Below are 24,260 nucleotides of genomic sequence, written 5' to 3'. Positions count from 1 at the left end.
GGTACACAGGGAGAGAGAGAGGCCAAGGTCAGGATACAAGCCGGAGGTTTAGAAAGCCTGGAGGTCACGTCAGGTACACGAGGAGAGAGGAGAGCCGAGATCAGGGTACGAGCCGGAGGTCAGGGAAGCCAGGAGGTCACGTCAGGTACACAGGGAGAGAGGGGAGCAGAGTTCAGGATACAAGCCGGAGGTCTGGAAGCCAGGAGGTCACGTCAGGTACACGGGGAAAGAGTGGAGCCGAGGTCAGTGTACGAGCCGGAGGTTTAGAAGCCTGGAGGTCACGTCAGGCACACGAGAAGAGAGCAGAGCCGAGATCAGGGTATGAGCCGGAGGTCAGGGAAGCCAGGAGGTCATGTCAGGTACACAGGGAGAGAGGGGAGCTGAGTTCAGGATACAACCCGGAGGTCTGAAAGCCAGGAGGTCACGTCAGGTACATGGGGAAAGAGTGGAGCCGAGGTCAGTGGTGCATGAGCTGGAGGTTTAGAAGCCTGGAGGTCACGTCAGGTACACGAGGAGAGAGCAGAGCCGAGATCAGGGTATGAGCCGGAGGTCAGGGAAGCCAGGAGCTCATGTCAGGTGAACGGGGAGATAGCGGAATCAAGGTCAGAATACTAGTCTGGGAGTCAAGTCAGAGTCAAGGGAACGGGTGGAGAAGAGTACTTAGGTTAGGGGTAGCGGGGACAAGATCAGGACTGTCACTTACGGAACCAGAGACGCAACTGCCATAAAGGAACTATCACCAGCGGCGTTCCGAGTGGAGTAACTCCTAAATAAAGCAGAGCAGAGACTCCCAAAACCAAAACAGGGACCGAGGCCGGGAGCAACTCGTCCACCTGAGCATAAGACAAAAACAAGGCATCGGCTCTGCAGGAGAGCAGAGCACTGCCAATCAAGATCAAGACACATACAAGCCCTATGTAAATTCATCTCGAAGGTTCATAAATACACAAGGTACTAAGAGGATTAATCAAAACTATTTTATTAATTCCCAACGTTTCAATCTCCCCCCATGTAACAAATCACCAATGTTATAAACAGGTCCTAGCTGTCGTCCGTCGTTTCTGTAGGCGTTGGATGTTCTGCGGCCACAAACCTAACAGTCAACGCTTTAATCGCTGATCTGCTGCAGAGGCTTCAGGTCGGGGGAAACCTGAAAAAAAAAAATCAAACATCAATCTTAATCGATCACTGGCCATTATATCACTTGTATACTGTATTTTCCCCTTCTGAAGTCATCCAATTTTCAGTTGTCTCTGAGCTGGTGGGTGTAGACTGACTGCTATGAGGTTTCCCCTGCCCGGCACACAGACATGGGGGATTCGTGCTCTCCTGCCTCTATGTAGAACATGATCAGAAGCAGCATAGAGGACATTATACAGCAGCACTGAGCAGTGTAGCTGTAAATCCAGCACTGGAGTGAGATAAAACACTTACCAGAAAGCAATATCATGGAAGACATTATGCAACAGTACTGTGTATACATCTCTGGGGTGAGCACTTACGTAAACGCAGCAGTATGGGGAATTTAAGCAGTAGGCCTGCGCAATATAGCTGCAAATCCAGCTCTGGGATGAGGAAACACTTACTAGAAAGCCAAAGCTCTGGTCTGTGTGTCGTTCTTTCCCTCCCTTTGTGCTGATCCCCTTATGTGCCGGCAGTCTTATCTTAAGCAGACAGATTTTAGCACTTTTAAGAGGATGATGCATTCAGGAGGCGAGGGGAGGAGAAGTGTATAAGAAGTGGCTCATAGGTGGAGAAAGAAGCAGAATATACATTACAAAGTCTTTTTATATTTGATTTATGCAGCGTTTATTGAAATGGCAGTGATCATTTAATCTCCATATACATGAAAACTTAATTTCTAATAGACTTAGGGCTTTGATTATTGCATTTGTACCTTTTTTGTGTTTTTCTCCTGGTTATTGATCTGCACTAAATTATTATTTTACTTTGATTCTTTAGGTCTATTTATTAAAGTTTGTTACATTTTAGTGATTGTGCTGGGTTCTGATGCCAAAATTCACATAACATTCCGCTGCCAGAATCCATTGTACAATTCACGTGATTGATACCTAAACAAAGTGGGGTCCTAGTCAAAAGCGAACAGTGGGGTCCTGGGCAAAAACTAACAGTGGGGTCCTGGTCAAAAGCGAACAGTGGAGTCCTGGGCAAAAACTAACAGTGGGGTCCTGGGCAAAAGCGAACAGTGGAGTCCTGGGCAAAAGCGAACAGTGGGGTCCTGGGCAAAAACTAGCAGTGGGGTCCTTGGCAAAAACTTACAAAGGTGTCCTGGGCAAAAACAAACAATGGGGTCCTGGGCAAAAACTAGCAGTGGGGTCCTGGGCAAAATATAACAGTGGAGTCCTGGGCAAAAACTAACAATGGGGTCCTGGGCAAAAACTAACAGAGGGGTCCTGGGCAAAAACTAAAAGTGGGGTCCTGGGCAAAAACTAAAAGTGGGGTCCTGGACAAAAACTAGCAGTGGGGTCCTGGGCAAAAACTAACAATGGGGTCCTTGGCAAAAACTAACAAAGGTGTCCTGGGAAAAAACTAACAAAGGTGTCCTGGGCAAAAACTAACAGTGGGGTCCTGGGCAAAAACTAGCAGTGGGGTCCTGGGCAAAAACTAGCAGTGGGGTCCTGGGCAAAAACTAACAATGGGGTCCTGGGCAAAAAACTAGCAGTGGGGTCCTGGGCAAAAAACTAACAGTGGGGTCCTGGTCAAAAACTAACAGTGGGGTCCTGGGCAAAAACTAGCAGTGGGGTCCTGGGCAAAAACTAGCAGTGGGGTCCCAGGTGCAAACATATTACACAATTCGTGCTGAAGATTAGAATGTAATCGACGTATCGTTAACTACTCACCACAAAGTCGCTGCCCGTGCACTTCTTGATATCATCTACGGAGAGCCCTTCAGCGACTTCTATCAGCGTTAGTCCGTTTTTTTTGTCTACATCAAAGACGGCCTAAAGCACACGGAGGAGTAAAGAGCCAGGATTAGCCGAAAATCATAATAAAACATGTATATCGCGGCACAAGAGGAGCCGCTGATATAAGCGCCATTGTAGGTCCCTGATCCAAGAGGATAAAGACTCCCATCATCCTGGGCTGAAGAGCGGAGGAATCTTGAGGCCACTTCAGCACATGCTCCGCAGCCGCATCCACACACCGTGCGCTGCGCAACCTCACAGTACCTGAGCCAAAATTCTGTCCCAGTACGGCACAGATCAGCCTGAACTTGACAGCCATGAGGCCGGCAGTTCATCCACGGTGGTCCGGACTAGGACCGGGGTATATGGACAGCCGAATTTGGCTTTATTTAGGCTTTTACCGGGTCCACTTTAAGCGTCTGTGCACACCAAGTTGTTTGGAGATAAATCCCTCAGGATGGCATCAGTTGGTCCCCCCCAGCCCTGAGGCAGCAGGACTCGACGCGTTTTACCTTTTCAGTAATGATCCGGTCTACACACTGCTTCCCGGTCAGCGGCAGGTTGCACCGTTCCAGGATTTTGTGTGTTCCTCCCTACAATGAAGAAGACGAGTGCATGTTACCGTACATTCAAAAATCAAAATTTCATCCATCCAGCGGAAAAATCTCCTTTTCTGGCATCTGCCCTGGATTCATGGCCGCTTTCTTCTCAAAACAGCGCCACCCCTATCCAAAGGCTGTGTGTGGTACTGCGGCTCCGTCATATTTAACTCAATAGAACGGAGCTGCAATACCAGACTTAACCTGTTCATCAGGGTGGCGCTGTTTTTTATTAAAAAAAAAAAAGTGTATGTGTGATTCCTTTAAGAAAAGAAAATGCAGACTTTGCATGATTAACACTAGAAGTCCCAGGAATTTCGAGCTACATAGGGTTTCCATGGTAGAAATGTTAAATGACCCCTCTCTGGGACTTCTAGTGTTAAAGGGGAAGTGGCAAATGAAGATATTCCATGAGGTCAGACCTACCTGATATATACAGATTCAAAAAGCCCGATTTCAGGAGAAAGAAGTTCTTGAGGGTGATAAGGTACCACCCGCTAAACCCGGCTCTGCTACATCACTGTGCAAGGCATAGCAGGGCATCATTACATATAACAAAGGTGGGGGGTGTATGGGGGCGACTAACAGGGCATTAACAAGAGGGGGCGCTATAACTGCCATCATTTACTGCTACAGAGTAAGAGTAATCTCATGTCAGACCATCAAAATGAGCTCACTGATGGATTCTCAGTTAACTCATTCTGCATTCAGTACTAACCAGTACAACGCAGAGGCTATAAAAGGCAAAAAGCCGCTCCAGAAAAGAAGAACCCCGCACACGGCCTCACGATGACGCCGTCCTGCCAGGCGTCACATAGTGCCCTAAACTAGATTATGGCGAGCGGAGAGACAAGACAGGCACCCGGAAAATAAGCCGTTTCCATAGCAACAGCTAGAGCTCTGTCGAAATAACACATCCATCTCCGTTCAGCCCCGTCCATTAACTACAGAAAACCTTCACGTCTCTGCCCGCACCCCTCTGTTATCCTAATATTTATTAACCGCCAACTTTAGAGGTGTCGGTCGGATTATTAGGGTTAATAATCGCACAATTTTCTAAAATCCAGAAAGAAGTCAAAGTTACCCAACATCTGCTGCAGAAACATCACCTCTTCCCAAAACAGCGCCTCCCCTAGTCAGAGGATGTGTCTGGTACTGCAGCTGGGCTCTATTGAAATGAATGGGGGACAGATGTAGTACCACTCACAACCTGAAGTGGCGCCCTTACTGGAAGAAAGCCACCATGTTTTCCTAATCCTGTGCAATCCTTCTTTCCAAGAGCAATAAGTTTTTATTATTCCGTCCCCATGACTTATTTTTTTACGTACGTAAAATGGTAATTCTGGAGTTTCCATTTTTTTCTATTGTGGCGCCCAACGTATGGCAAAAATATTGTATGATATTTTATTACTTTGCCCATTTATGCACATATAAGTACCAAAAATTAATATTAATTACATTTTAAAATTTTGACAATTAAGGAAAAAAACATTTACCTTTACATTTTGGGGTCTCTATTTTTTTTTTTTAAATATGTTTTTTTTTTACATTTCTAATGAGTTTCTTTAGGGAAGTTGAAGCTGTGACTGCCTACACAATACACAGCTATATTGTAGTGTTATAGTCAGGGGCAGAATGATCGCGGTCAAAGGGGTCGCAGCTGTGACCGGGCCTGGGGGTGGGCACATATATACCAGAATGTCCACAGGAGGGCGATATACATACCAGGAGGGGCCCAGGATGGGGACATATATACCAGGAGGTGGGCATATATGCTAGGAAGGTAACAATAAACCCGGATAGGGACAAATATACAAGCATGGGATGGGAAAGCTGGATGTACGAGGCTCTTTCCCTCAGCACCCAGCGTTCCCATGCTCTGCTAAACTTATTTCCCTTAGCATCCAGCTTTCCCATGTTCTGCTAAACATCTTTCCCTCAGCACCCAGCTTTCTCATGCTCTGCTAAACATCTTTCCCTCAGCACCCAGCTTTCTCATGCTCTGCTAAACATCTTTCCCTCAGCACCCAGCTTTCTCATGCTCTGCTAAACATCTTTCCCTCAGCACCCAGCTTTCTCATGCTCTGCTAAACATCTTTCCCTCAGCACCCAGCTTTCTCATGCTCTGCTAAACATCTTTCCCTCAGCACCCAGCTTTCTCATGCTCTGCTAAACATCTTTCCCTCAGCACCCAGCTTTCCCATGCTGTGCTAAACATCTTTCCCTCAGCACCCAGCTTTCCCATGCTGTGCTAAACATCTTTCCCTCAGCACCCAGCTTTCTCATGCTCTGCTAAACATCTTTCCCTCAGCACCCAGCTTTCTCATGCTCTGCTAAACATCTTTCCCTCAGCATCCAGATTTCCCATGTTCTGTTAAACATCTTTCGCTCAGCATCCAGCTTTCCCATGTTCTGCTAAACATCTTTCCCTCAGCACCCAGCTTTCCCATGCTCTGCTAAACATCTTTCCCTCAGCACCCAGCTTTCCCATGCTCTGCTAAACATCTTTGCCTCAGCACCCAGCTTTCCCATGCTCTGCTAAACATCTTTCCCTCAGCACCCAGCTTTCCCATGTTCTGCTAAACATCTTTCCCTCAGCACCCAGCTTTCCCATGCTCTGCTAAACATCTTTCCCTCAGCACCCATTTTTTCCATAATCTGATATCAAGGGAAAGTCATGTGCTCAGGTAAAAATGTATAGCAGAGCATGGGAAAGTATGTGCTGATGGACAGATGTACAGCAGAGCATGGGTAAGTTGGGTGCTAAGGGACAGGTGTATAGCAAAGCATAGGAAAGCTGGGTGCTGAGGGAAATATGTATAGCAGAGTATGGGGAAGCTGGGTGCTAAGGGAAAGATGTATAGCAAAGCATAGGAAAGCTGGGTGCCGAGGACAAGATTGATATCAGAACATAGGAAAGCTTGCTGCTGATAGAGGGATTTCAGAGCATGGGAAAGCTGGGTGCTGAGGGAAATAGCCGAGTGTCAGCGTCATTATCACGTACCAAGAGTGTACGGTAGGTGTAATTATCCCATATCCCAAGTGTCAGTGTACGGTGGGGGCTCAGGTCCAAATTTTGCACCGGGGCCCATCGAACTCTAGTTACACCACTGGTTATAGTGGTGTAAGGTGAAATTGCCGATCTGTGAAGCGCAGCCTTGTGCTGGGCATCACAGGAGTAATAACATGGCAGACAGGCGTCCAGTAGAGCCCCAGTCCTCCGGAGGGAGGGACGCACTATGGGAGTTTATATATAGAATACAGTGTGACATGAGGTGTCTTACCTTGGCGGAGTGCTCCATCGTCACCACTACTTTTGTTCCAGAGCTGGAGACCAAGTCCATGGCGCCGCCCATGCCCTTCACCATCTTACCCTAAAGAAGAAAAGTAACTTCTTAAATAAATCCAGATACTGTAATATTCGGAATGTTTTGGGCTTTGTGACAAATTCAAATTTTTAAAAAGATATTGTAAGATATTAGGAAATTATACATTTTGACCCTTTCGCCATGCGGCCAATTTCCATTTTTGCGTGTTCGTTTTTTCCTCCCTTTCTTCCCAGAGCCAGAACTTTTTTCTTCTTCTGCCTGCATAGGCATGTGAGGCCTTGTTTTATTGCGGCACCAGTTGTATTTTTTAATGTTTAGCGCATAGTGTACTATAATTATTATTTTTTGCGGAGTGAGACTGTTGGGGATAAGAATTAAATAACCAAAAATACTTAATTCAGCCATTTCATAGACTCAGGTATATAGTTTAGTAGATGTAAACTAATACACATATTTATGCATGCTTTTGTCTTACTAACACACACACACACATGTATGTATATATATATATATATATAAATATATATATATATACATACACACACATATACACACATTGCATATTCAGTGTTTTTTCCTTAATACAATATATATGCACATGTAACTTGAAGATGGCTGCCACATCCTGTCTACACCCAAGATGATGAACAAAGGAGAATTCCTAAAGTTTGGACTGACCAATCCAGCAGAGACTATGCAAATTCCTATACGTCTTGAGCCCCGACCTGAGATACTTGATTGGACTATACTTTTGTCTACACCCTTTTCTTCCTGGTCCTATAAAGGTTTTGTCTAAGAATAAAGTTTCAGTTGGTCAGCGTCTGTCATGGAGAAGGTTCATAACTGATACAGTGTCTGTTATTTACTTCTCGAAGTGCACTCATGACATTATAATTTGGAACAGCAGTCAGATCCCGAGAAACCGCTTGAGTCTCATCATCATCTCAACAAGACGACATTTTTTTATTGATACCATGTTGGGATAGATATGACGTTTGATCACTTGTTACGGCATTTTTTGTGGTATTGCAGCGAAACACCCCCCAAAAAAACTCCCTTAATTTTGCTGTTCTTTGCATTTTCTTTCAGTCTTTACAGATCGGGTTAATTAGTTTTATTTTGATAGATCGGACTTTTATGTCACATATGTGTATTATATTAGCTCTATTTTTAATGGGACAAAAAGGCGGGGTTATTTATACTTATGTTTTTTTTTTTTTGTTTTTTTTTTACTTTTCACTGTTTTTAATAGTACCCTAGAGGACTATAACTTGCGATCGTCTGCTAGCTTGTGCTGTATACGGCAATGCCATAGCATTGCTGTATGTGGCAGAAATCACAGTCTCCCTTGACGCCTGCACAGGCAGGTTTCAGAGGTAATAACAGGAGAGTTGCGGGTGCAATATCCCACCCTGGCAGAAAACAGAAAAGACGTACCTAATAGATGGGATCAACATATATGAAGTATCAAAAAATCATCAATATTTTATTATTATATTATAAATAGAACACGCATGGAAACACATGACATATGGTGCAAAAAATACAGATATACAAACAAATACACAAAAGACAACTACAGACATCTAAAATCAATTAAAAGCACTGGTGCACTTGAGTGATACCCACATTGAAAAATATTTTTGGTCCAAAACCAATGAACTATGGTCAATATTCACAGGCCCTGTAATAACCCTATATTTATGCCACAAGGAGGAAATTCCACAAATTAAGTTAGAGGCCCGCGCCTTGAACTTATGTTTTGGGTTTGTTTTTTTTACTTTTCACTGTTTTTAATAGTCCCCTTAGAGGACTATAACTGGCGATCATCTGATTGCTTGTGCTGTATACAGCAATGCCATAGCATTGCTGTATATGGCAGAAATCACAGTCTCTGTTGACGCCCGCACAGGCAGGTTTCAGAGGTAATAATAGGAGAGCTGCGGGTGCAATATCCGAATAGAAGAGGGTGCAATATCCCACCATGGAGCACTTGGGGCTCATTTACATAGGATTTCAACGCAATCCAGCTAAAAAAAAACCAAAAACATAACAACAACAGATTTCTACAATCAATAAATGGATTTCATCGGCATATAAAAAAAAAAGGTATAAAATCCTCATAACAGGTTTCATTTAACAGAAAGTGAAAAACAGAAAAAAACAACCCAAAAAACATCAAAACAATATCTTAGGAGTCTAGCCGCACAGTTCCACCTGCAGTTTTTGGTTGTTCCCCCCTGCCCTGCACTGTGGGAGAGTTGGATGTAAAACAATCCCGGTCCGGACAATGTAACATCTGATAGAATCCAAAGGCAAAAACTCTGCTAAACCGCAACATATGGAAAGTGATCAGGAGGGAGAGCGAGGCGCGATCACTGGGGCAAGCAACTAAGAATTTGGGAAAAAAACAGCTGCCCAAATGTAACAGCCCAAAAAACTCCGGACTGATACATTGTAGCAAACTACCAGCTGCCACTGAGGTTTCCAGCTCACAGAGGATTGTCCACACCGGATACAATTATGTCCACATCTCAGCAAAGAACAAGAATTGGAGGGGGAAGGGGGGGGGGGGGGGAGGAGGATTAAAAAAGTTTTTAAAAAAATAGTAAAAGTTTTAAAACTTCTAAAGAATAAGGTTTATTTACAGAGAACCTAATATTTTTGACTTATTGGGACAAAACAGAAAAAATGGCGCCTGCCAAAAATGACGATTTGTACCATAAATGAACATCACTTTCTCCTTACATTAGGGAGTAGAAAAGTAGAAAATTTGCAAATGCCATAAGAAAAACGCACAATTCTTGACACAAACACTAAAGAACATACGCCGTTGTGTTCTAGATTTTCTTTACACTGGTGTTTTTGCTGGTCCGGTTTCTGCTTTGATTGCACAGTATTCTTGTAGCCAAAAGAAAATATTACTTGCCCCATCATGGATGCTGAAATACTGCTGAAATCCTTAATTTTGTAGATCGACTCGCAGCGCACCGAGGGATCACATTACAGCTGCCTATTGAAGTCTATGGAGAGGAGGGTAAAGGGAAGCAGAAACACACAAACTACTGTGCTGCAACTCAACAGGTAGGGATAGCTTGTACTAGAGCAGAATTCACAGCTGCACTGCTCCGTCCTGTGGGGTATGTTCTCCATGTGGCTGCTCACTAGTGGTGTATCTCCCCACAGTGCTAGATTCACAGATGCACTGCTCAGTACAGTTGTATAATGACCTCCATGCTGCTCTATAGTGGTGTATCTCCCCTAGGTGCTATATTCATAGATGCACTGCTCAGTACAGTTGTATAATGACCTCCATGCTGCTCTATAGTGGTGTATCTCCCCTAGGTGCTATATTCATAGATGCACTGCTCAGTACAGTTGTATAATGACCTCCATGCTGCTCTATAGTAGTGTATCTCCCCCAGTAGCTAGATTCACAGATGCACTGCTCAGTATAGTTGTATAATGACCTCCATGCTGCTCTATAGTAGTGTATCTCCCCCAGTAGCTAGATTCACAGATGCACTGCTCAGTACAGTTGTATAATGACCTCCATGCTGCTCTATAGTAGTGTATCTCCCCTAGGTGCTAGATTCACAGATGCACTGCTCAGTACAGTTGTATAATGACCTCCATGCTGCTCTATAGTAGTGTATCTCCCCCAGGAGCTAGATTCACAGATGCACTGCTCAGTACAGTTGTATAATGACCTCCATGCTGCTCTCTAGTAGTGTATCTCCCCTAGGTGCTAGATTCACAGATGCACTGCTCAGTACAGTTGTTTAATGACTTCCATGCTGCTATATAGTGGTGTATCTCCCCTAGAAGCTAGACTGTTAGCTACACTGCTCTGTACAGTTGTATAATGACCTCCATGCTGCTATATAGTGGTGTATCTCCCCTAGGTGCTAGACTCACAGCTGCTCTGCTCAGTACAGTTGTAGAATGACCTCCATGTTGCTTTCTAGTGGTGTATCTCCCCTAGGTGCTATGACCTTCATGTTGCTCTCTAGTGGTGTATCTCCCCCAGGAGCTAGATTCACAGCTGCACTGCTCAGTATAGTTGTATAATGACCTCCATGCTGCTCTATAGTGGTATATCTCCCCTAGGTGCTAGGACCTTCATGTTGCTCTCTAGTGGTATATCTCCCCTAGGTGCTAGATTCACAGCTACACTGCTCAGTACAGTTGAATAATGACCTTCATGTTGCTCTCTACTGGTTTATCTCCCCCAGGTGCTAGATCCACAGCTACACTGCTCAGTAATATTGTGTTATGTTCTCAAACTACTAGAGAACAACAGCAGTAGCATTGGGAACATAACATAATACTAGTGAGCAGTGCAGCTGAGAATCCAGCACCTGGGTGAGATAAACCACTAGAGAGAAGCAACACCATAGAAGACATTATACTACAGTACTGAGCAATGTGAGATAAATCACTAGTGAGCAGCTGCATGGAGGACATAACACAATAATACTGAGAAGTGCAGCTATGTTCTCCATGCAGCTGTTCACTAGTGGTTTATCTCACATAGCTCAGTACTGTTATATAATGTATGCTATGCTGCTGTTGGTTTATCTCACCCGGGTGCTGGATTCACAGATGCACTGCTCAGTACTATTGTGTTATGTTCTCAAACTACTAGAGAGCAGCAGCCCTATGTCAGTACTGAGCAATGTAGTTGTGAATTCAGTACTGGGGTGACATAAACCTCTAGAAAGGGGCAGCCTGGCAATCATTATACAACAGTACCGCTCAGTGCAAGTGTGAATCAATCACTGGAGTGACAAACTACTAGAAAGCAACAGAAGTAGCATAATGTCACTACAATGATTGAATCACAGTTATACTGCTTGATACTGTTGTATAATGATAGCCAGGCTGCAGCTTTGAAGAGGTCTATCTCACCCCAGTATTGCATTCAGCACTACATTACTCAGTACTGTTGTGCTGTTCCTACTTGTTTTAGTTAAAACTGTTATTTAATGGTTTTCATGCTTGTCTCTGCTGCCATCTACTGGTCAGACCTTTTGGCTCCTCCGTTTCTTTTCGTCCAGCCCATGGGAGTGTCTGCTGATCCTCTTACCTCACTTCCTGGCATGTTCAGTTCACAGCCATAGATTGTGAGAACAACACCCCTTATTGGAGCTGCTGGAAGCAAAGTCTTCTGACCTTAGTGGCTCCAGAAACAAGCATCACAAGAGAACCACAATGCCAGGTACTTGGACAGCTGTACTCCTGCATGTCCTTAACCTTTGGAGAAAATAAACCACCATTGTTTCATCTTAGCATGTGCATGTTTAACTCTGGAGCGCTCTGGTCCTGTGTGCCTCACCTATAGGAAACACGAAGGTAAGATTCTCACACCGTCCCACAACTACGCGCCTTCAATCACCTTTAAGTGGGGACAGAACAACTGTTGTATAATATCCTCTATGCTGCTGCTGCTGGTTTATCGCACTTCAGTGCTGGATTCACAGCTACATTGCTGAAGAATGTACATTAATGTCTTCTATGCTACTTCTGCTTTCTGTTGGTTTACCTTCGCCCAGTGCTGCATTCCCAGCTATAGTGATTAGTTCAGTGGCACAATGTCCTCTATGCTGCTGCCAGGTTGTCTCACCCCAGTGCTGTAGTCACATCTACGCTGCTCACCACTGCTGTATACTGTTCTCCATGCTTCTGAACAAGTACTGCATAGAGACCACCTGTTGTATGGGGGGGGGATATCAGAGCAGCTGAAGAGGTAGAGCTAAAGCATACACAAGGGGAAACTGGTGAAAAACTCAAGATACAAATCATACAATGGTCAGAAGAGGAGTTATCGCTCCTGAACACACAGGATATCGCTTATTCTGAAGTCGCCTGACTCGACAGGTGCGCTTTAAGTCAATGGCATCTGTACGGATTCCTTGGGATTCCTTATATTTCTACATTTCCATTCCTTCACATATAGTGCAGCAGGGGTCTCAAACACGCGGCCCCTCAAGTTACTTCTTGCGGCCTGCAGGCACGTGCCCCCCTTGCGGATTGCAGCCGATGCAGGGGCTGCAGCCGTCAGCGCTTTTTCAGATGAACGTTTTGAAGGCTCTGCGCAGAGTCCAGCTCTCTCTACACAACTATTCCAATGGCAGCTGCTGGCCATTAAGAGGCAAGCAGCTGACGCATATGACGTTAGCTGCTTGCCTATGATTGGCCGACAGCTGCCATTGGAATAGTTGTGTAGAAAGAGCTGGACTCTGCGCAGCGCCGGTAAAACGTTCATCTGAATTTCAGAGGAAGTGCTGACAGCGGCCATGATCGTCAAAGGGGGGCATGTGCCCGCGGGCCGCAAGAAGTAAGTAAGACGCCGCCGAGGGAATGGAGGACAAGTTAAAAGAATGTTTTGGGGTGTGTGTGTGTGTGTGTGTAGAATGGTACAATAGGTGACAAGGATGGGGACAAGGATGGGGCACATTACTACAAGATGGAGACAAGGATGGGGCTCATTACTACAAGATGGAGACAAGAATGGGGACATTCCTATAGGATGGGGACAAGGATAGGGCACATTAGATGAAGACAAGGATGGTGACATTAGTAAAAGGGGACAAGGAAGGGCACATTATTTCAGGATGGACACAAGGATGGAGCACATTACTATAGGATGGGCACATACATGATTGGGAAAAGGATGGCTATATTACTACAGGATGGGGACAGGAATGGGGCACATTAGTACGAGGATAGGCACATTACTACAGGATGGGAACAAGGATTGGCACATTACTACAGGATGGGAAGAAGGATGAAATCACCTGAAGAAGACAACACACTGGTTGTCGAAACGCGTTGTGCCTATAAAGGGACCACTAATAAAAACGTTAGATCTTTTAAATTCTTTGGAATACTCCTTCCCTTCATTAGCGCTCCTATAGACCAATCCCTTTGTTTCCCAGGCACAAGGATGAGGCACATTAGTAAAAGAAGACAAGGATGGGGCACATTACTACAAGGATGGGCACATAACTACAGGATGGGAACAAGGATGAGCACATTACTACAGAATAGGCACAAGGATGAGGCACATTAGGATGGGGACAAGGATGGGGCACATTACTACAGGATGGGGAGAAGGATGGGGGATATTACTAAAAGATGTTGGCCAAAATTACTATGTGGTGCTAATTGTAAAATTATATTACTTACAAGAAAGGGATAGATGTAAAAAAAGAAAAAAATCAAAATAAAACATGACTTTTTTTACCATCAAAAATGTTGTTTTTTTATATACAGTATATATATATATACACACAGTGGTAGCTCGCTTAACAAGTAACCCACTTAACGAGAATTTCTCTTAACAAGTAAAGCTTTCTGTAAATTTGTAACTCTGTCTACGAGAAAGCTTTGCTGTACGAGCGAAATCCTCACCGCACACACTTCCGGTTCCGTACATCCACCGCGTTCTGATCCGCACTTGCAGTCCACACAAACACACACATGTACGCACAAACACACACGCACGCACATACAGTATTATGCTCACCTTACCCTCCGTTCCACCGCCGGTCTCATGGTTCTTGTAGTTCCCGGGTACATAGCGACATCCTCGCGGCGAACTACAAGTACCATGAGGCCGGCGATGGAACGAAAGGTAAGGTAAGCATATAATATAACATAATATAGTGTACCTTTCGTTCCATCGCCGGCCTCCTGGGTCCTGTAGTTCACCGCTCCACTCCAGGCTGTGCATCGGCATCCATAGCAACGAGGCAGGAACTTCCTGTCACCGCTACTGAAAGGCAGCGCACTGGCCAATCAGAGGCAAGCAGCTCTGCCTTTGACGTCAGCGCTCTGGCCAGGAAGTTCCTCCCTCGTCGTTATGGTAACGCCATACATGGCCCGGCCCCGTACCAGAGAACAGCAAGTCCCAGGAGGCCGGCGATGCAACGGAAGGTAAGGTAAGCATAATATGTGCGTGTGCGTGTGTGCATGTGTGTGTGTTTCTGTGTGTTTGTGTATGTGTGGAATGGCACAATAGGGGACCAGGATGGGACATTTAACAAGTTGTGGAACGAATCGCCTGCATTGCAATGATTTCCTATGGGAGATCTTGCTTTGCCTAACGAGTAACTTGGTTAACAAGCACAGTCCCAGAACGGATTGTTCTCGTTACCCAAGGTTCCACTGATATATATATATATATATATATATATATATATATATATATATATATATCTAATATATAAAGCTGTGTGTGTGTGTGTGTGTGTGTGTGTGTGTGTGTGTGTGTGTGTGTGTGTGTGTATGTACGGGATTGGCATCTGCACCAACGCAGCTACAGCCACAAAATTTTGCACACACACGTATGGATCCCGAGAGCGTCATAGGCTATGTTTTGAAGGGAAATTTTAACCACGCGCTTTACAGTTATTCACCAAAAAACCTGCCTCCATTAAAGCGAATGGAGCTGTGAGCCACAGTGCAGCCAGACCTTCAGAAGAATGCGCAGCCACGCCCTTATATGGAATGTTGGCGTGTCACAATGCAGCCAGGGAAAGAGACAGACACAGACAGGGAAAGGCAGATACAGACAGGGTAAGAAACAGACATAGACAGGGTAAGAGACAGACACAAAGAGACAGACACAGACAAAGAGACAGACTGACAGGGAAAGAGACAGACACAAAGAGACAGACACAGGGAAACAGACAGACGGGGAAAGAAAGGGAAAGAGACAGACAGGGTAAGAGAGACAAAGACAGACAAAGAGACAGACACAGGGAAAGAAACAGAGGGAAAGAGGGAAAGAGACAGACAGGAAAAGAGGGAAAGAGACAGGGAAAGTGACAGAGATAGATAGACAGACAGGGAAAGAGATTGCGACAGACGGAGAGACAGAGACAGTCAGAGACAGACAGGGATAGAGACAGACAGACAAAGAGATAGAGAGACAGAGAGATATATACAGAGGGGGAGAAAGACATTAGAGTTACATTTATATCTATTTGTTTTGTGGTTTTTGTGTGCAGAATACATTTTTATTAATACATTCTATTTTGTTAACAACAGTTATTAACCCGGGCGAAGCCGGGTAGTACAGCTAGTATATATCTATATATATATATATATATCTATATATATATAATTGCCTTATTCTGTCTGTCTGTCTGTCTGTCTTGCTCCAAAATTGTGTCCTTACGGTGACACAAAGCTGATTGGCCACTGGGCTCGCCATGGCCCCGCCCCCCCGCACGGATTGGCCGCTCGCCTCGGCTCCGCCCCCTCACGGATTGGTCGCTCGCCTCGCCTCGGCTCCGCCCCCCCACGGATTGGCCGCTCGCCCCGGCCCTCCGCACGCATCACCAGACATAACCTTGCGCTGCTGGGATCGTGACGGAGCCGGTGAACGCTGGTAACCATTATACACATCGGGTAACTAAGGTCCCTTAGTTACCCGATGTGTATCATAGTTACCAGCGTACACCGGCTCCCGGTACACATGTGCAGGGAGCCGGCATTATACTCCTCTCCCCCCAGGACTACTCCTCCTATTATACTCCTCTCTGAGTATAATAGGAGAACTATTATAGCATGGGGGATGGAGCATGATGGGGTGCGCAACATGGGGGATGTAGCACAATGGGGGATGGAGCACGATGGGGAGTGCGCAGCATGGAGGATGGAGCACGATGGGGAGTGCGCAGCATGGAGGATGGAGCACGATGGGGAGTGCGCAGCATGGAGGATGGAGCACGATGGGGAGTGCGCAGCATGGGGGATGGAGCACGATGGGGAGTGCGCAGCATGGGAGATGGAGCACGATGGGGAATGCGCAGCATGGAGGCTGGAGCACAATGGGGAGTGCGCAGCATGGGGGATGGAACACAATGGGGAGTGCGCAGCATGGGGGATGGAGCACAATGGGGAGTGCGCAGCATGGGGGATGGAGCACGATGGGGGGTGCGCAGCATGGGGGATGGAGCACGATGGGGGGGTGCGCAGCATGGGGGATGGAGCACGATGGGGAGTGTGCAGCATGGGGGATGGAGCACGATGGGGGGGTGCGCAGCATGCGGGATGGAGCACGATGGGGAGTGCGCAGCATGGAGCACGATGGGGAGTGCGCAGCATAGGGGATGGAGCACGATGGGGAGTGCACAGCATGGGGGATGGAGCACGATGGGGAGTGCGCAGCATGGGGGATGGAGCACGATGGGGAGTGCGCAGGCACGATGGGGGGTGCGCAGCATGGGGGATGGAGCGCGGTGGGGGGTGCGCAGCATGGGGGATGGAGTGCGATGGGGGGTGCGCAGCATGGGGGATGGAGCACGATGGGGGGTGTACACCTCCCCCCAAAACACACACACACACACACACACACACCGCCACACATGCACTGCACAACACACCACACACACACACCGCCACACACGCACTGCACAACACACCACACACACTGGGAACCACAAACACTGCCCTACAAAGACACCCACATACACAGACAACACCGCACACACACAACACCCAACACACAAACACCGCGGCACACACAAATATACGCACATACCGCACAACACACACATTGCACAAAACATACCTCCCCCCAAAACACACACCCCACACCCACACAAACCGCGCAACACACACACACAACGCTACAGACACACAGCGCTCCACAAACAACGCAACACACAAACAACACCGCTCTCACCCCCCGCCACACCCAGACAACACCCAGAACATGTACAGCCCCTACACAAACACTTGGTAACTACACACAACAACATCTATATATATATATATATATCTATATAACAAAAATCATACATTAACTACACAATATGTAAATTCTAGAATACCCGATGCGTAGAATCGGGCCCACCTTCTAGTATTTTTATATATATATAAACAAAAAATGTACGTTTGTTCTAATAAACGAGCGAAAAATGTTCTAAAGTTGTATAGCAAAAAAATATGGTACCAATAAAAATGTCACTTTGTCCTGAAAAGAATGCGGCCCCCCATATTTTTTTCCTATGTGCAGCCCTTATACCCAGTATAATTTGAGACCCCCGCTGTACAGTATATTCTGCTGCTATTATCAGATTTTTCTGAAATTATCGCCATAGAAGCACAAAAAAATGAGATCAGAATAATATCAGCAAGAAAATAGTGCGGGGTCATCTGCAGATGTGTGACCTGTGCGGCAGAGAACGCTCCGCATACAATCGCAGGCCGGGCAATCACATAGACATCTCATCACATATAGGACATAATGCGGGGGTGATCAGAAGGTCAGCGAGGACGGCAGCCCACACCGCGCAATGATGGCTGCCAGCATCACACAAGAGGAATCACAAACACCCGCAAACTCATGTCACTGCCGATATAATGTGTGCACGAAACCGAGAAGACGATGCCCCCCGAGCACCGACACTGCAAGACACGTGAGGAAGAAGACCTCCGAGAAACCAGGGAAGACAATTAACTTCTCACCTCTGCATAATGTCCAGCCGCTGACAGTGCAGAACATCACTGCCCCCAATATCCCCCCCGCAATCACAGCACAGAATACACAACTGCACAACTACAACTCCCATCATTATCACTCACAGAAGAACATCTAATACAGGAGGTGACTCAGGATCAGTAATGTATGTACACAGTGACTGCACCAGCAGAATAGTGAGTGCAGCTCTGGAGTATAATACAGGAGGTAACTCAGGATCAGTAATGTAATGTATGTACACAGTGACTGCACCAGCAGAATAGTGAGTGCAGCTCTGGAGTATAATACAGGAGGTAACTCAGGATCAGTAATGTAATGTATGTACACAGTGACTGCACCAGCAGAATAGTGAGTGCAGCTCTGGAGTATAATACAGGAGGTAACTCAGGATCAGTAATGTAATGTATGTACACAGTGACTGCACCAGCAGAATAGTGAGTGCAGCTCTGGAGTATAATACAGGAGGTAACTCAGGATCAGTAATGTAATGTATGTACACAGTGACTGCACCAGCAGAATAGTGAGTGCAGCTCTGGAGGATAATACAGGAGGTAACTCAGGATCAGTAATGTATGTACACAGTGACTGCACCAGCAGAATAGTGAGTGCAGCTCTGGAGTATAATACAGGAGGTAACTCAGGATCAGTAATATAATGTATGTACACAGTGACTGCACCAGCAGAATAGTGAGTGCAGCTCTGGAGTATAATACAGGAGGTGACTCAGGATCAGTAATGTAATGTATGTACACAGTGACTGCACCAGCAGAATAGTGAGTGCAGCTCTGGAGTATAATACAGGAGGTAACTCAGGATCAGAAATGTAATGTATGTACACAGTAACTGCACCAGCAGAATAGTGAGTGCAGCTCTGGAGTATAATACAGGAGGTAACTCAGGATCAGTAATGTAATGTATGTAAACAGTGACTGCACCAGCAGAATAGTGAGTGCAGCTCTGGAGTATAATACAGGAGGTAACTCAGGATCAGAAATGTAATGTATGTACACAGTGACTGCACCAGCAGAATAGTGAGTGCAGCTCTGGAGTATAATACAGGAGGTAACTCAGGATCAGTAATGTAATGTATGTACACAGTGACTGCACCAGCAGAATAGTGAGTGCAGCTCTGGAGTATAATACAGGAGGTAACTCAGGATCAGTAATGTAATATATGTACACAGTGACTGCACCAGCAGAATAGTGAGTGCAGCTCTGGAGGATAATACAGGAGGTAACTCAGGATCAGTAATGTAATGTATGTACACAGTGACTGCACCAGCAGAATAGTGAGTGCAGCTCTGGAGGATAATACAGGAGGTAACTCGGGATCAGTAAAGGATCAGTAATGAAATGTATGTACACAGTGACTGCACCAGCAGAATAGTGAGTGCAGCTCTGGAGTATACTCATTAACCAAACATTAATCAAAAAGAAGCTTTGAATATCTTATTTATGCATTATAAAATGGTGACCATGCACTCTGCCACCAGAGCAGTGATGAATCCTTCGGCTCTGTATCGTGGACTGATCTCGCATTTCATTAATACCAAACCCCAGATACATCGCTAGAGATCAGCGGGGATAATCCGGAGCAGCGCGGTCCTTCACACTGCAGATTTTGGGTTGACAAGGTCTGAGGTCACCGCATAACAATGAATACTGCTATTTTGTCCCATTCCTCCCCATTCTATACATCTTGCCTTTTTGCACTGTTGCTATGCGACTCCCCCCTCCCTAATTTCCCCTATGTGAGCTCCTTCAGACGGAGCACTGAGTGACAATTATTTGCTTTCAGTGACCAGGCAATCATGGATTCCTTACTGCCTGCACCCAGTGAGCACAGTCCTGAGAAACACGACACAGCTTCAGAGCCTCAGCTCATTCTCCTCCACAGCTGCATTCACAATTCTGCATATTTCTGAGACGAAGTCTTCTAGTATAAAGTCACTGTGTATTATCCCGCCTGTGCTAAAAGCAGTAAAATAGAGAAACACAAATAATAGGTTCAGCAGAATGACGCACAGTCAACAATATAGGTGCCAAAAAAAAATCATTCCTCTCCAATGATTGGGATCGGAGGTAACTCTGAGCCTTAACGAAACAGTGAAGATCAGAGTTCTCTCTGATCCTGGCCACGGCAATGGGATTTCTGCTGATGGAGTGGGCACTAGTGATGAGCGAGCATCAAAATGCTCATTACTCAAATAGAGAATAATGGAAGTCAAAGGGGAATTCAAGCATTTTTCGGGAAAACCTTAACAGGAGGGCTGGGCAGGAAAATTAGAAGGAAGGACTGCAATACACCCTGGAAGACACGTAGAGGAGGGCCTCAGACAACATTTTTTTCCCCCCATTTTTAAAGAGTGGGACTCCTAGACTGGTAAAGCATATGCATTAAGTGCAAGGGCTGCCAAAAATTTAGTAGGAGGGTCTGCAATACATCCTGGAAGACACATAGAGGAGGGCCTCAGACAACATTTTTTTTGACCATTTTTAAGGAATGGGACTCCAAGACTAGTAAAGCCTATGCACTATGTATGTGCAAGGGCTGTCAAAATTTAGAAGGTGGGACTGCAATATTCCCTGGAAGACACGTAGAGGAGGCCTTCAAACAACATTTTTTTTCTCCAAGAGAGAGACTCCTAGACTGGTAAAGCCTATGCACTAAGTGCAACGACTGAAAAACCTTAACCCCTCTGGGGTATACATCTATATATGTAAGAGAATTGTAGCGGTAGGCCTCATACACATCCTGAAACTTTATGAAGGAGGGCTTCATACACACTCTGGAGAAATAAGATTGAGGGTCGCATGATGACCCTCCAAAAATTTTGAGAAAGGGCACTGCCTGTTTATCCTCTTAAAATTTTGATTGAGGCCCACATGATGACACGTTGATATGGTGGTAGAGGAGGGGGAGGACAAGAAAAAGAAGAAACCATGAATTTGATGGAGTTGAGAAGTCTGAGTTAATCGAGGCCTTGTTCATTTAGAGTCAGCCTGTCATCATTTTCAGTTGACAGGCAGATACGCCCATCAGTTCTACCCTCGGCAGTTCTTGGCCTGGGAACTTGCCGCACGTTTGTGCTATGGGGAACAGTTCCCCGCCTTCTCCCTCTGGACACCCTACTGCCTTTCCTCCCTGTTGTCATGCTGCGGACCCCACACTCTGCTATCGTCGCTCTGCATGGCACCTTCCCAAGTTGGGTCAGTGACTTCATCGTCCACCACCTCGTCTTCCATGACCACACTCTGGTCCTCCTGACTTAAAGGAACCTGTCACCTAGAATATGCGTTCTGACCTATCAGCAGACGCATGTGTGCCCTAATTACACCTCCCTACCCATCCCTGTGCTGTAAAATTGTATAATATGTAAGTAATAAAAAATGTTTTATTACCTTCATATTTCGTATGTAAATAGCAGGGAATGTGGTCACAGGGGCGGCGCCTTGCCCTATGGACGTCTGCATATTTCCGTGGTATTACGCCCCTGTGGGCGTGATACCATGGAGCGACGTCCCCGTCACTCATTCTATCCTGCGCGCATTGCAGCATGCTTCTTTTCCGGGTGTCCAATCACCAGCTTCAGACGAAACTGACAAGGAGAACCCGGCAGAGAAGCCTGCCGCAATGCTCGCAGGATAGAATGAGCGACGGGGACGTCGCTCCATGGTATCACGCCCACAGGGGCGTGATACCACGGAAATATGCAGACGTCCATAGGGCAAGGCACCGCCCCTGTGACCACATTTCCTGCTATTTACATACGAAATATGAAGGTAATAAAATGTTTATTACTTTCATATTACACAATTTTACAACACAATGATGTGTAGGGAGGTGTAATTAGGGCACACATGCGTCTGCTGATAGGTCAGAACGCATATTCTAGGTGACAGGTTCCCTTTAACAACATCACTTGTTGGCCACTGTGTCTAATCATCATCTACTTCTTGAGACACTAATTGCCACTCCGCCCTGTCGTCTTCTTCTGAGTGTGGCTGCTCAAATAATTGGGAATCAGCACACACGATCTCCTCATGTTCCTTTTGAAATGAAAAGGACAAGAGGCCAGAATCCATAAATAGAAATGTAAAGAGCTCCCCGGAGTGTCCAAATGTGGGATCACTTGTCTCCTGGGACTCACCATGGTGGAAGAAAGGAGGATCAGGGTGAGGATTATGTGACCCAGACTCTTGGGTAGTGAGACTGGACCGTGTGGAAGACAGGGTGGAGCTGGGAAATAGACTGGAAGTATTATCTGCCATACCACTATAGTGCACCACACAGGACACATCCTCTATATACTACACCGCACAGGACACATCCTCTATATACTACACCACACAGGACACATCCTCTATATACTCTACACCACACAGGACGCATCCTCTATATACTACACCGCACAGGACACATCCTCTATATACTACACCACACAGGACACATCCTCTATATACTACACCACACAGGACACATCCTCTATATACTACACCATACAGGACACATCCTCTATATACTACACCACACAGGACACATCCTCTATATACTACACCACACAGGACACATCCTCTATATAACTACACCACACAGGACACATCCTCTATATACTACACCGCACAGGACACATCCTCTATATACTACACCACACAGGACACATCCTCTATATACTACACCACACAGGACACATCCTCTATATACTACACCACACAGGACACATCCTCCATATACTACACCATACAGGACACATCCTCTATATACTACACCGCACAGGACACATCCTCTATATACTACACCACACAGGACACATCCTCTATATACTACACCACACAGGACACATCCTCTATATACTACACCACACAGGACACATCCTCCATATACTACACCATACAGGACACATCCTCTATATACTACACCGCACAGGACACATCCTCTATATACTACACCACACAGGACACATCCTCTATATACTACACCACACAGGACACATCCTCTATATACTACACCATACAGGACACATCCTCCATATACTACACCATACAGGAGACATCCTCTATATACTACATCACACAGGACACATCCTCTATATACTACACCACACAGGACACATCCTCTATATACTACACCACACAGGACACATCCTCTATATACTACACCACACAGGAACACATCCTCTATATACTACACCACACAGGACACATCCTCTATATACTACACCACACAGGACACATCCTCTATATACTACACCACACAGGACACATCCTCTATATACTACACCACACAGGACACATCCTCCATATACTACACCATACAGGAGACATCCTCTATATACTACACCATACAGGACACATCCTCTATATACTACACCGCACAGGACACATCCTCTATATACTACACCACACAGGACACATCCTCTATATACTACACCACACAGGACACATCCTCTATATACTACACCACACAGGACACATCCTCTATATACTACACCACACAGGACACATCCTCTATATACTACACCACACAGGACACATCCTCTATATACTACACCACACAGGACACATCCTCTATATACTACACCACACAGGACACATCCTCTATATACTACACCACACAGGACACATCCTCTATATACTACACCACACAGGACACATCCTCCATATACTACACCATACAGGAGACATCCTCTATATACTACACCATACAGGACACATCCTCTATATACTACACCGCACAGGACACATCCTCTATATACTACACCACACAGGACACATCCTCTATATACTACACCACACAGGACACATCCTCTATATACTACACCACAAAGGACACATCCTCCATATACTACACCATACAGGAGACATCCTCTATATACTACACCATACAGGACACATCCTCTATATACTA

The 24,260-nt window shown here is 45.7% G+C and overlaps 1 protein-coding gene across 1 annotated transcript in view; it reads right to left on the bottom strand.

The window, feature by feature from the left end:
- Positions 1–963: 963 nt before the first annotated feature.
- Positions 964–24,260, bottom strand: part of OXCT1 (3-oxoacid CoA-transferase 1) — a 125,380-nt gene continuing 102,083 nt past the window's right edge. Inside the window, exons 14-17 of the mRNA XM_075328821.1 lie at positions 6,811–6,900; positions 3,440–3,520; positions 2,862–2,963; positions 964–1,150 (exon numbers count right to left, since the gene is read on the bottom strand). Of these exons, the coding sequence (XP_075184936.1) occupies positions 1,109–1,150; positions 2,862–2,963; positions 3,440–3,520; positions 6,811–6,900 (315 nt within the window). The 3' untranslated portion in view covers positions 964–1,108. The remainder of the gene's footprint in view (positions 1,151–2,861; positions 2,964–3,439; positions 3,521–6,810; positions 6,901–24,260) is intronic.

The sequence above is a fragment of the Anomaloglossus baeobatrachus genome, chromosome 1, assembly GCF_048569485.1.
Source record: "Anomaloglossus baeobatrachus isolate aAnoBae1 chromosome 1, aAnoBae1.hap1, whole genome shotgun sequence".
Taxonomy (NCBI): Eukaryota; Metazoa; Chordata; class Amphibia; order Anura; family Aromobatidae; genus Anomaloglossus; species Anomaloglossus baeobatrachus.
This window is presented reverse-complemented; position numbering and strand designations above follow the sequence as displayed.